At 25.2% G+C, this 13,099-nt stretch overlaps 4 protein-coding genes and 1 non-coding gene across 9 annotated transcripts in view; all 5 read left to right on the plus strand.

The window, feature by feature from the left end:
• Positions 1–332: 332 nt before the first annotated feature.
• Positions 333–5,261, plus strand: LOC124956730 (calcium uptake protein 1 homolog, mitochondrial). Of its 5 annotated transcripts, none has more exons than XM_047512914.1 (14): positions 335–500; positions 730–992; positions 1,051–1,207; positions 2,029–2,188; positions 2,643–2,680; positions 2,781–2,895; positions 2,976–3,136; positions 3,215–3,331; positions 3,408–3,532; positions 3,613–3,740; positions 3,822–3,911; positions 4,787–4,883; positions 5,054–5,138; positions 5,204–5,261. In XM_047512914.1, exons 2-12 carry the CDS (start codon positions 748–750, stop codon positions 4,840–4,842), a joined length of 1,392 nt encoding a protein of 463 aa, XP_047368870.1. In that variant the 5' UTR covers positions 335–500; positions 730–747; the 3' UTR covers positions 4,843–4,883; positions 5,054–5,138; positions 5,204–5,261. The 5 variants fall into 5 exon arrangements, with proteins under 5 accessions (XP_047368867.1, XP_047368870.1, XP_047368869.1 ...); XM_047512913.1 differs by having other exon boundaries at positions 5,051–5,138; positions 5,204–5,258; XM_047512911.1 differs by lacking the exons at positions 2,029–2,188; positions 5,204–5,261 and adding an exon at positions 1,505–1,664 and having other exon boundaries at positions 333–500; positions 4,000–4,883; positions 5,051–5,105.
• Positions 5,262–5,469: 208 nt separating this feature from the next.
• LOC124956826 lies at positions 5,470–6,647 on the plus strand. The gene is made up of 3 exons (XM_047513133.1): positions 5,470–5,959; positions 6,193–6,377; positions 6,471–6,647. The coding sequence occupies exons 1-3, from the start codon at positions 5,827–5,829 to the stop codon at positions 6,645–6,647; spliced, it is 495 nt and encodes a 164-aa protein (XP_047369089.1). The 5' UTR covers positions 5,470–5,826.
• A 175-nt stretch (positions 6,648–6,822) lies between these two features.
• On the plus strand, positions 6,823–6,893 carry Trnag-gcc. Its single transcript has one exon. It is a non-coding gene; the product is annotated as a tRNA-Gly (tRNA).
• Positions 6,894–7,610: 717 nt separating this feature from the next.
• Positions 7,611–8,435, plus strand: LOC124956827 (V-type proton ATPase subunit D 2-like). The gene is made up of 2 exons (XM_047513134.1): positions 7,611–7,994; positions 8,109–8,435. Exons 1-2 carry the CDS (start codon positions 7,611–7,613, stop codon positions 8,433–8,435), a joined length of 711 nt encoding a protein of 236 aa, XP_047369090.1.
• Positions 8,436–10,805: 2,370 nt separating this feature from the next.
• LOC124956761 (frizzled-4) overlaps positions 10,806–13,099 on the plus strand; it is a 23,258-nt gene continuing 20,964 nt past the window's right edge. Inside the window, 1 exon segment of the mRNA XM_047512973.1 lies at positions 10,806–11,946. Within this exon segment, the coding sequence (XP_047368929.1) occupies positions 11,750–11,946 (197 nt within the window). The 5' untranslated portion in view covers positions 10,806–11,749.

Genomic DNA, 13,099 nt, shown 5'->3' on the forward strand with positions numbered 1-13,099 from the left:
TATCACGTTATTTTAAAGAAAACGAGTAATTTATAGATTTTTAAAATAATTATTTTTATAACGAATAAATTTAATTGTACATACGTGTATCATTAATTGTAATCCATAAGTGATAATTATAAAAAAAAAATAACATAATATTTATTATCACGGGTTTATCTGTTAATAATTTATTTCCTCGTTATTACTTTGCTTTTTTTTATTTTCTTTTTTTCTTTTTTTTATTTTTCTAACAGGAGCCTTTTAACATGTTGTTAGTTCACTTTTTTCACGTGCATGTCGCTGAAGTCACACATGTCTTGAATGATATTGAACAATCTTAGTATCTGCATACATTATGCCGTTCTTTTTCCTATCAGTAATATCATGTTGAATTTTTTTTTTGTGTCTAGTAAAAATGATAACTGAAACAGTATAAATATATTCTACACATAAAAGAAAAGAAAAAGAACAGTACTTTATGTTGATTGATTATTTAAATATAAAGATCAAAAAGAGAGGTATAAACAAAGTTAACAAAGTAATATTTATTTTTGTCATATGAAATATAAAAAAAAAATTGATTCTTATTTACTGTCTATAAAAAAAAAAAAAAAAAAAAAAAAAAAAAAGAAAAAAGAAAAGGATAGAACGTAGTAGAAATATAACTTAATACAGCATTTATTCTTTTATAAAAGTATATTTGTGATTATAAAATTGTTAATAAAAATATTTGGTTTGTTTTTTTAGTTTATATAAGAAATAACAATGTTGCGTAGTACTATCAATACAATATTACTAAGAGGAATGTATTCTTCACGTAATTTAATGCCTATTAAAATATGTTCATCGCATTTTTCGTATACTCGTCAAAAAACAATTGTACAAACGAATATGGAACAAAAGCGATATTATCAAAATTTTGGGCATAAAAGACCACCAATGGATAGACATTCTTACTTGATGATTATTCTTGGAATATTTCTGCTTTATACTCTCACCAGTTTTATAGAGTAAGAAAATAATTAATTATAAGAAATAATAAAAGTCTAAACACGAATATTCTTATAGGTATCCGAGAAAAATAAAATTTCCAAAAGTAGATGCTGCTGATTTGTTACAAGAGAATGATGAAGAAGAAGAAGATAAAAATGCGAATACCACAGAACAGGATGATCATAAAAAGAAAAAAGGAAAAAAAGAAAAGACAGGATTTCGTGATAGAAAGGTTAAGTGATATTGTGAAATTGTTAAGTTATTCAAAATCTAAGTATATTTATTTAGTAGTAAAAAAAATAATTTTATGAACTATTAGCGCTTATAAATATAAAGAAATGTTATATAATGACTATCTAGCGTTATATTTAATTAATAAGAAACTTGACAAGATATTTTGACAAAATATTCAATAATTCACATTCTTAACCTAGATTAAATGAAATTATATTCTATATATTTAAATTAGTATAATTCATATTATAGGTAAAAAGTTTAAATGTTAATAAAGTCAGGAGAATTTTTACAGATAATAGAATATGAAAATAGGATCAGAGCTTATTCAACGCCAGATAAAGTTTTTAGATATTTTGCTACTGTAAAAGTAACTAGTTTAAGAGGTACAGAGATATATATGACACCTGATGATTTCTTAAGAGCTATTACACCTGGCATGAAACAACCAGATGGTAATATTTTTAGTGCAAACGTATTGATCAGTAGTATTTTTAATATTAACACAATTTTAATTATTTTTTTATACTACTAACAGATAAAAATTCTAACTTGTATATAAAAAAAAAAAAGTGTTATTGTTATGAGGCATATTTGATTTTAACCATTAATTAATTTCTATTTTTGGTAGTATCTATGTGTGAAGGCATTGAGTTGAAAAATTGAAATTTTTTTTTTTTTATAAGCATCTAATATAATTCAAATGAATTATTGATACTTATGAATTCATCAAATAAGACATATCAATTGTTTCAAATGTGTCATACAATTTACCAATTAAATTACTTTACTAACTTTTAATATATTCTTAAAATACAGATAATAGAATATGAAAATCGTATAAGGCATTATTCAACGCCAGATAAAGTCTTCAGATATTTTGCAACACTACAACTGACAAATAATGATATACATGAGGTACTTATGACACCAGATGATTTCTTAAGATCAATGACACCTGGTATAAAACAACCTGATGGTAACTTTTTACATATAAAATGTTAATGTATTGTTTAATTTTTTTCTATAATTTTATCAATTTTTATTTTTCCTTAATTATATTATTATTTTTGTTTTATTGATTTTGTTTCTAATGCCTTCTATGAAAGTTTCCATATAATTGTATATATCATTTTTCATAGATAATTTACAATGAAACAATACAATTTTTCAAAAAGTAATAATGTAATAATAAAAGAGATTACAATTGAAATAGTTATATCTTTATATTATCGTATAAGGTACTGTAAAAAAGAGATAAATGAAATAACTGGAATGTATGTGATGTTATTAATTGTATTATACATTTTCAAAGTGTTATAATCCTGCATAATCATGTATTATTGCTTACATTATATAATATTTTAAATCTATAGTTCAGTTATAATAATAGTTATTTATAATAGCAATATATCATACTAATCTTGTTTTAGGTCTCGGATTGGATCAATATAAAAAATATGATCCCAAGGTATGTTAAATAAATTATATTTTATAATATATCATAAAACAAACCTAAATATATTATTATTATTTAAATATATTGTAAATGTAATTTTTTATTTTCTTAGAATATTCATGAAAAATTAGAATTAGCATTGGATGAAAACAGTATCTTTTATAAACTAGGAAGTGCCGGACTTATCACATTTTCTGATTACATTTTCTTATTAACAGTGTTATCAAGTAAGTTCAATGTATATTCTTATTTATTCATATTTCCTCAAAAAAAGAAAAAGTAGATATAAACACATTATATATTTTAGCTTCTAGGCGTCATTTCGAAATAGCATTCAGAATGTTTGATTTTAATGGTGATGGCGATGTAGATTCTGAAGAATTCGGAAAAGTTGCTACGTTAATACGTCAACAAACTAGTATTGGTAATCGTCATAGAGATCATGCTAATACTGGTAACACATTTAAGGTTAAATTTATTATTATTTGTTTACATAAATTTTACATTATTGTATTGAATAAGTTACTTAATGGTAAAATTTTGTAGGGTGTAAATTCAGCTTTGACAACTTATTTCTTTGGTCCTAATATGAAACAGAAATTAACAATCGAGAAATTTCTAGACTTTCAGGAACAACTACAAAGAGAAATTTTAAGTCTTGAGGTAATACATTTATATATATATATATACACACATACACACATCAGTTTCTATTTTCTGATGATATATTTTTTCATAGTTTGAGCGCAGAAACCCGGATGAAAATGGTAAAATAACTGAAGTAGATTTTACCGAGTTATTATTAGCATATGCTGGTTATTCTGATAAAAAAAAAGCAAAAATGTTAAAGAGAGTAAAAAAAACGTAAGTATAGATTATAAATGTACAAAAGAATAGACATATATACATGTTTATGATAATATAATCAAATTTTAATATCACAGTTTCAAAGAAAATCCAAAAGGAATTAATAAAGAGGAGTATCTCAAGTTCTTCCATTTTTTAAATAATATTAATGATGTTGATACGGCTTTGACATTTTATAATATAGCAGGTGCTTCTATTGATCAAGGTATGTCATGTGTACTTTTTTTTTTTTCTTTTTTTTTCTTTTTTTTTATAAACTCAAAATGTATTTCTATGTGTGTTGTAGCTACATTAAAACATGTAGCAAAAACAGTTGCGCATGTAGACTTAAGCGACCATGTCATTCAAGTTGTATATACAATATTTGATGAAAATAGTAAGTTTTATTTCTATCTATAAATTTATATTTCATATTTATAAATCATTATAAATATATAATAAAATTCATGTTATATTTTATCTAGTGGATGGACAACTTAGCAATAGAGAGTTTGTAGCAGTAATGAAAAATAGAGTACTTCGTGGTTTAGAAAAACCAAAAGATACAGGATTTATTAAATTAGTACAATCACTAATTAAATGCGCAAAAAATAGTTACTTTATTCAGTTCGATAAATAATTATTTATAATAGCATTAATATTAATTCCTTTTTGTATTTATAGATTATTTTTTATAACAATTTTATGTAATTATAATTTATTTATTCAATTGTATATTTCTGTAGATATAATTTCTCAATTTTATTCGTGTCTATACTGTTGTATTTATAATGTAATAATGCTTAAGATAGCAATATGATTCTCGTCAAATTTATGAAAATATTGCTCATACATGTTTCTGTGAAAACGTTCATTAGATAAACAGAATCTCATATAATTGAAAATTTAATTGAATCAATTCTATATACTGGAATAAAAGAAATATTTACATAAAATATCAAATAATTTATATTATTATTAGGATAGATATCTGAAAATATATTTGGCAGTAGATAATAATACATTATTGTCAAAAGTAAGAAAAAAAAAGATAATAATACTGTCATAGTACAAGATGTAATGAATTCCTTTCACATCTGTTTAGTAAATAGAGCATAACATGTAAAAGTTCTTTAGTTTCTCTTACTATTGAATTGTATCATTATTCCAATATTATCTGTTGATCGTGTAACATATGATTTTGTTATATTTTTCATTATTAATTTTTATTGGTATTTTTATGTCATATATTGCGTTATTACAATGATGAAGAAAAAATATATAAACGTAATGGTTCTATGGCAACTTTTAATGATAATAAATATTAACGCAAAAACTACACAAATTCTCATGAAGATTGATGCGCCAAGTAAGTTATAAAACAAATGTTTAATAAGATAATTCATTTCGTTATAAATAGAGAACAGTTGTCTTAACTTATTAATTTATAAAATTTATAAATGTATATAATTAAAATTTTCTATGGTATACGGCGTAAATATATACATATTAAAAAATAATAATATTTGTTTACAGTAGATTCGAATTCACAAGCAATAAATAATGAAGAATCATTAAAAAGCGATGCGAACAATGATTTGCTAAAAAAAGGGCAATTTTTTAGGTTGGTATGACATAATTATTTATAAAGAGAATAATAGTCTCTTATCATATCAATGTTTTATTTAGGGATCTGTTCTCCGAACAATTATCGGCTCATGAAATTGAGTTTGGCCATGTATGCGAAAATCCTGATGAATGGGAGCAACGATTTGAACGAAAAGATATGAAAGAAAATAATTATCGAGGGAAGGTATAATTAATTATACTTTCTCACTGTATCATATTTTCATTCTGATCCTTTTTACTCTAATTATTTATGTTTTAGATCAAATGGGGAAACAAAAATGGAGAATATGGAGAACATTATTGGGATTTGAATCATTAAAGTTAAAATAATGTTAAAACTCTTTAATAATTATAATATATTAGAATGAATATTATAATAAGCAAATATTTTTATGATTATATTGATGTACTTGTAAATTTTGGAAAATTTAACGCTTTAAATAAGTTATGCTATACATTGATTCAAAATTGTAAAGAAAATAATAAAGAGATTAAAATGAAATTAAATAGAAATATATACATATATATAAAATTTTAAATTTCAGTATGAGATTACAAAATAAAAACAAAATTATCTAGATGGCGCTGGAGAATTTGTATATAAAACGTTTGAAGAATTTCATTTAAAAATTAATTGAAAATTATATCATTAAAATTCATAAGTTTAACGTCATAGATAAGAAATGGAATCACCAAATATAAAAGTTTCGTATGCTGAAAATTCAAATAAAAATAAGAATCCTGAAAATGAAACTACTCCGCCAATGTCAAATATTATGTTTATTAGTGATGTTTTGGCTCAACGAATAAACAATGGTATAAAAATATTTTATCACTTATGATTATTATATAAAAATATTTTATTAAATAACAACATTACAAGTACTTTAAAAATAAATTTCATATATATATATATATGTACATAAATTAATTTTTATATAATATATATATATATATATATATATATATATATATGTGTGTGTATACATTATATATACATACATATATTATATACATAGGTATATATTTAATAATTATTAATTTAATAGGTACGATAGAGGTAGATGATACTGAAACTGATGATCGATATTGGGCGGAGAAGTTAGCAGCTTTAGATGAGGAACACACAAAAAGGAACAAACTTGAATCAAAAGAAATAGAAAAACTTTTTCGTAGTGTAGTAAATTATGCACAAAGTACAAGCTCTAAACCTTGCTCATCGGAACAGATAAACGTATAATAATGAAAAATAAATACAATTATATTTACGATCGTTTCTCGGTAATACTTTTAAACAACTATTTTTTTTTCTTTTTGTCATTTACAGGTCAAAGATTGTTATAATAACAATAAATGTCAAACGCTTCGTTGTAATAAAGAAGTTCACAATTTTATTAATTGCGTAAATAAAATGTTTCACAAGTCCGTTAGCAATAATGATAATGATATCTTTCCATTCAACAGAAAGTATACGTACACTGAAAGATTCAGAAGAGGATATTAATTTATATTAATTTATATATATATATGTATATATATATATATATGATTTTTTGTTTTTATCAATTATTATTTGGAAATGTGTATGAAAAGAAAACATAAATTTTGATATAATAAAATTTTGTACAAGTCACCTGATCGTATATTAAAAACTATATATATAGTACTTATTCTCAACAGCATCGGTGGTTCAGTGGTAGAATGCTCGCCTGCCACGCGGGCGGCCCGGGTTCGATTCCCGGCCGATGCATATCTTTTTTCATTTTTTTTTTATTTATTTTTTCTATTTTATTCTATAAATTTTATTTACAACATTCGTTTAAATCATTTAATGATTTATTATTTTATGATTTACTTCAACAATGAGACATCAATAAAATTAAAGCTTTTTTTATCAAATTTGTAAACTTTTTGACAGATATCGAATTAATTTTCTTTTGCATTATGATGAATAAACAACGAAATTCTCTCTTTAAAATTTAAATAATTTATACTTTCGATAATTTGATAATTATTTAAAACAATTTAAGATGTATACGGGATACAATAAATTAATATCTAAACAATAATACATTCGCTTAAACATTAAATGAATACAATTAAATTTAATAAAAAATCAATTAAATTTAATAAAAAATCAACTGAGAGAAACTTTTTATCGATCTTTCGTCCAATATTTTGTGCAACAAAGTTCATATTTTGTCCACATCTGTCGCTTAAGTCGTCTTTTTAAAAGCGATATTTAACTAACAAATAATATTAATCTTTTTAGACCAATGAGAGATTAGAATAAAAATAAAGGAACGCAATATAGAAAACATAACAATACTAGTTATAATAAATATAGGATAAACAAATTTTAATTTGTTTAAAACATTGATAAAACGTAAAAGAAGCAAATGTTGTTATTTTACAATTTGAAAGAGGTGAATGATTAAAATTATAATAAAATTTGTTAAAAATCAATATGATCGAAGAAACACGAGTTTTTCCAACTAATGGATCACAATTTATGATTAAAAGTCGTTTAAATTCGGCGGAAAAAAGTTATATGCTTTTGAAAAGAAAGTCCGATATTTTGTTGATACATTTTAAAGAGATATTAACGGAATTATTCGAAAAGAAGTCTTTATTAAAAGAGGTTATGAGGGAAGCTTCCTTTTCATTGGCCGAAGTTAATTATATCACTGGTAATATAAACAATTTAATATTGCAATCGGCAAATAAAGCTACGATTAAAATATTAACACGAAAAACGATCATCATGGGTGTTAATATACAAACTTATGAATATTATGAAGAAGGTTTAGATCCTTTTCTTTATATTGGTTTAGCCAGAGGAAGACAACAGGTATTAATTTATTGTCTTTGATATTTCTAAATTAAAGAGAAAAAGAAATATATAATTTTATTTAATAAAAATGAATATATATATATATATATGTATATTTGTTTACATTGATAGGTGATGAAGGTAAAAAATAATTATCGAAAAGCATTAGAGCTTTTAATTAAATTAGCATCCTTACAATCTAGTTTTTTAACATTGGAGAAACATTTAAAAATAACTCATCGTCGTGTTAACGTGCTACGTTATATTATCATTCCTCGATTAAAATCTATGCTGATATATATAATCAGTGAATTAGATGAACGCGAGAGAGAGGAAATTTATAGATTGAAAAAAGCACAAACTCGTAGATGGATAGCTTTAAAAATAATAAAAAAATTTTCACCGATCCAAGATGTAAACGTAGTATTAGATGATATTGATCAAGATCTACTCTTTTAAGATCATCTCGTAAGATAACTTATCGTAACGATGGGACTCCATTTTCAATTTAAATATTTAATATAAAAAAAATTTTTGCTAAAACGAATTATTCATCTCGAAGAGAAGGAATATATGGAATGGCGCTGTTATTGCAAAAAATGAGGACGAGAGATGAGCAAAAAAAAAAAAAGAAAAAAAAAGAAAAAAAAAAGAAAACAAAATAATACCAATCAAGAGATCTATACCTTTAATATTACATATATATATATTTCCTAATAACATTTATCTCTCGAAGATAATTAAAAATCAAAGTCGCACAAAAAAAAAATCATAAAAGAAAATAAAAGATTGAATTAAATTAAATCAAGGAGAAAAAAAACAAAAGAATAAAAAAATAAATAAAATAATATTAAAATTGTATGATTATGAGTAAATTCAATCTTTCGAGATGATTTAAAATATTATATCACCATGCGTAAAAAGCTAAGTAAAAAATCGGTGAGATAGTTTTTAGACTCACCTAATTCCAAATATATATATATATATATATATATATATATATATATATTTAATAAAAACGTTATAAAAATGGATTCCGAAGGTGTTGCTTAGTATTAAGAAATTTTATTCGAAGGACTTGGAAAGAACGACAAAAAAAAGAAAAAGAGAAAGAAAAAGAAAAGGAAAAAGAAGGAATACGTTGTTATAGGAAGAATAAGAGGGTGAAGGGAGAGGAGTTGAAGAGTTGAAGAGGCAACGTGGAATTTTTCACGTTACCACTGATGAAACGAGTATACGAAAGATTTCTCTACTCGATAGGGAGAGTTCTTCTCCTCGTTTCGGAAGCTCCTACACTTGGAAGACTTTCTTGGACCAGCAGGAGGGACTTTAGGAGGGTCGTGAGGAGCAGCAGTCCAGGCTGCTCTCTCATTATCATATCCCAGTGTTTGGCGGCGGTTAAGGTTGGCTTTATGGGGCTGTATTTTCTTCGTATAATTGGGCTTCGCGCTCCGGTGCCTCTTTCTCCTTCTCGTCTCCTCTCATCGTCTTCTTCGTTTCTCTTACTCTGTTGCTGCATCTTCTCTCTTTCTCTTTCTCTCTCTCTCTTTCTCTCTCTATCTGTCTGTCCGTGTGTATGCCACAGTGCCTCGAGCATTTATTATACTTCGAACCAGCAACCATCTCTAACTCTGTCTCTTTCTGTTTCTTTATCTTTCTCTCTTTCTATATATATATATATATATATATATATATATATATATATATATATTTATTTCCATTTCCTTCTTTTCTTTTCTCCTTCCTTCCTTCCTTCATTCTTTTTTTCTTTCTTTCTTTCTCTGCTTTTTGTAATTTATTATCATTATTGTCGTCTAAATAATAACGACTCGTTCGAGGAATAATTTTACCATTTTTCATTTATTTTTTTCTTTTTTTCTTTCTTCCCCCGCCTTTTCTTTTTTTTTTTTTTTCTTTCTCACTATGAACATGAAAGAGAAATAAAAAGATGCAAATAAGAACGATTTTGTATTTATTTATTTCGTCGATCAATATCAATATTATATGTTTCATTTGATTTCGAGATAAAGATTTAGATTTGTTTTTCTTTAACAGGGAATAAAATGATTGGAATTGTTCTTTTTTTAATAAAAATGTCCATGTATAAAAAATATCATCGCATGTTTTCTCAAAATATTTTCATGATTTTTCAAAGATTTCATAAGATTTAATATATTGGAATAAATTGATATAGAATTTTAGTGTTGAAGTAATTTTTAGTATAAAAAAAAAAAAAAGAACAACAACAAAAATTTTGCATCTTTTTATTTCATCGATAAATATCAATGTAATCTGTTCCGTCTGCTTTTTTTCTTTTCCTTTTTCTTTTTTTTCTTTTTTTGTTTCAAAAAAATTTTAAAGATCAAAAAAACATTAAATCCATTATATATAGAAATTTTTTGTTCGAAATTAAAAGTCTTGAATTTTATTAGTTTTATCGTCACGGCACGTGGCATTGGAGTGGGATGACAAAGATGAAATTCGTGAGAAGGGAGGGGAGCCAAATAAACAGATGCCGCCACTGGCGATCATAGCGACGCTCCTTGGAAGGATAACGAAAGTCAGTATTACGAGAACCCCGGTAGTGAGTGGTTGTTTTTCCCCGTTATTCCGTTAAAATTGACACGCGCTCTTCGTGAATTCATTTTCTTCGGTATTGTTTATCGTTTATTTTAAAGAACTCGGTGATACTTTCTTCTTCTTTTCTTTTTGTTCTTTTTTTTTGTTTTTTTGTTTTTTTTCTTCCTTTGGAATACACATACGTCAAAGAATTTACAATGTACGTGTAAAAGGAAACGAAGGAGATCGGTATGCGATATATATATATATATATATATACATATATATATATATATCGATAAATTAAATCAATGCGAATCAATAAAAATTAATGTGTGAAAGTAAAGGTGAATTTACATGAGAGACTATTTTTGGCAATGTAAAAAATTAATTCTCTTAACTGTTTGTCGATGATTTATCACAAATAATGGATTTAACATGTAACACGGGAGAATGTAAAAAGAAGGAAGAAGAGGCAACAACAGGAAAATGATATTATTCGTTTAGTAATTAACGAATCTTTTTGATCGCGAAAAAGTTTTGTTTTACTATTTTCTTTCTTTTTTTTTTTTTTTTTTTTATATCTAAAGTCATTTCATTTCTAAGTGATCTTAAGTTCTTACGTATCCTTCTGTATTCGCGTGATCTCTTTGAATTCCAAAGGAATTCTATTTCTTTTTCTTCGTTTATTTTTTTTTTTTCCCTTCCTTTTTTTTTTCTTTTTTTTTCTTTTTTACGTTGGCACGTGTGATGTACGACGTGCAAGTGGGAATTATAAACGGAAATGTAAACGAAAATACGCGGTAGAAAAGAGTGGAATAGAGAGGGTGGCGGGTAAGAGAAAAATTATCATTAAGAAAGGCGACTCGAGTAGGCGGATGTAAACAAAAAGACGTAAACAAAAAGGACAGCATGTCGACGAATCATTTAAACGAGAATAAATAAATGAAACAAAAAAAAAATAAAAACGGGTCTAAGGAAAAACTGAATGGATAAAAGTGGCCGGTTCTATTTTTTATTATTATCATTATCATTATTATTATTATTATTCTTTCCTAATCGACAAAAGTGTTGTTGTGAAATTGTTATATAAAAAAAAAAAAGAGAGAGAGAGAGAGAGGTGGGAGAGGGAGAAAATAGAAGGAAAGAGAAAGAAGATACGAGCGTTGTTTATAGTGAAAAGTATTTACGTAGAAAAACTTGATTAGAAGAAAATGTGGTGGTTCTTGTTATTGATATTCTTGCAAAGGATGCAACACGTTCGTGGTGCGTGCGAGCCCATAAGGATAGAAATGTGCCGTGGTTTGGGTTACAACGTGACCGCCATGCCGAATTTGGTGGGCCACGAGATTCAAGGAGACGCCGACTTCACCCTACAAACGTTTAGCCCGTTGATTCAGTACGGATGCAGGTGAGAACAGTGTTTCTCAAACTCTAATATTTAATCATTTCTAATAATATTATATTAAAATATCGATTATACTATGATATATTACTTTTAATAATACTATAATACATTTTCATTTCAATTAAATTTCTTTTGATCGGTTGTTCCATTTTTTTCTCTCTTTTTTTCTTTTTTTTTTGTTCGTTATTCTTTATTTTCTTTTTTTTTTTTTTTTTTCATTTATCTTCAAATGTCAAATCTGAAAAATGAAAGATTTTTCATTGAAATGATACCTCTATAACAGTGTACATATTATACATTAAATACAAAATGTAATATATCTATATATACATATATATATATATATATATTTATTTTTTTTATTTTATTCCCATTGTTGTATTATAGTTTTAACCATAATTTTATCTATATATATATATATATATATATATATATATATATATATATATATATATATATATATATAGAAAGGGCATACCTACCAGTTAGTTATATATATATTTCCATGAGGCATGTGAAGTTGAGAACCACTGACCCCCAAACAATTTCGTTTATCCCAATACACATTGTTGACCGTGCATTATGTGCAAAATATAATCCGATTTAATCGGCTATATTCATAATTGAATTAAAATTAATGTTATTAAACGATTATTAAAAATTCAATGAAATTAATAATATAACAAAAATTAATCAAACACAGTCTAACGCAATAAATCGATATTGTCGTTATATAAGCTGCAGCATTTATACACGTGACCATTTAATCTCAACAACGTATTAAAAGATCTATTTCGTTTATTTTAAAAATCTAAATCTACAAAAATCTATATATATATATATATATATATATATATATATATATATAATAGATAGCTGTATCTGTAAATTATACAGTACTATCTCGTACATAAACACACATATATATATATATACACATTTGAATATAAGAAATATAAAGTAGTGATATATATAGAAAGCTTAAAAGCCCTCACAGAGGGGTTACATTTTGAAGATAAGCAAGTTTAATATGTAACCAGTGCGAGCAGCTGAAAGATAAAATAATCATGGTAGCGAAGGGGGTGATATGTACTTTCATGAATTTGTAGAAAGATAGAACGAAACAAAATTTTGGTTGGTTTATAGTATTCTTTCT

The sequence above is a fragment of the Vespa velutina genome, chromosome 23 (genome assembly GCF_912470025.1).
Source record: "Vespa velutina chromosome 23, iVesVel2.1, whole genome shotgun sequence".
Lineage (NCBI taxonomy): Eukaryota > Metazoa > Arthropoda > Insecta > Hymenoptera > Vespidae > Vespa > Vespa velutina.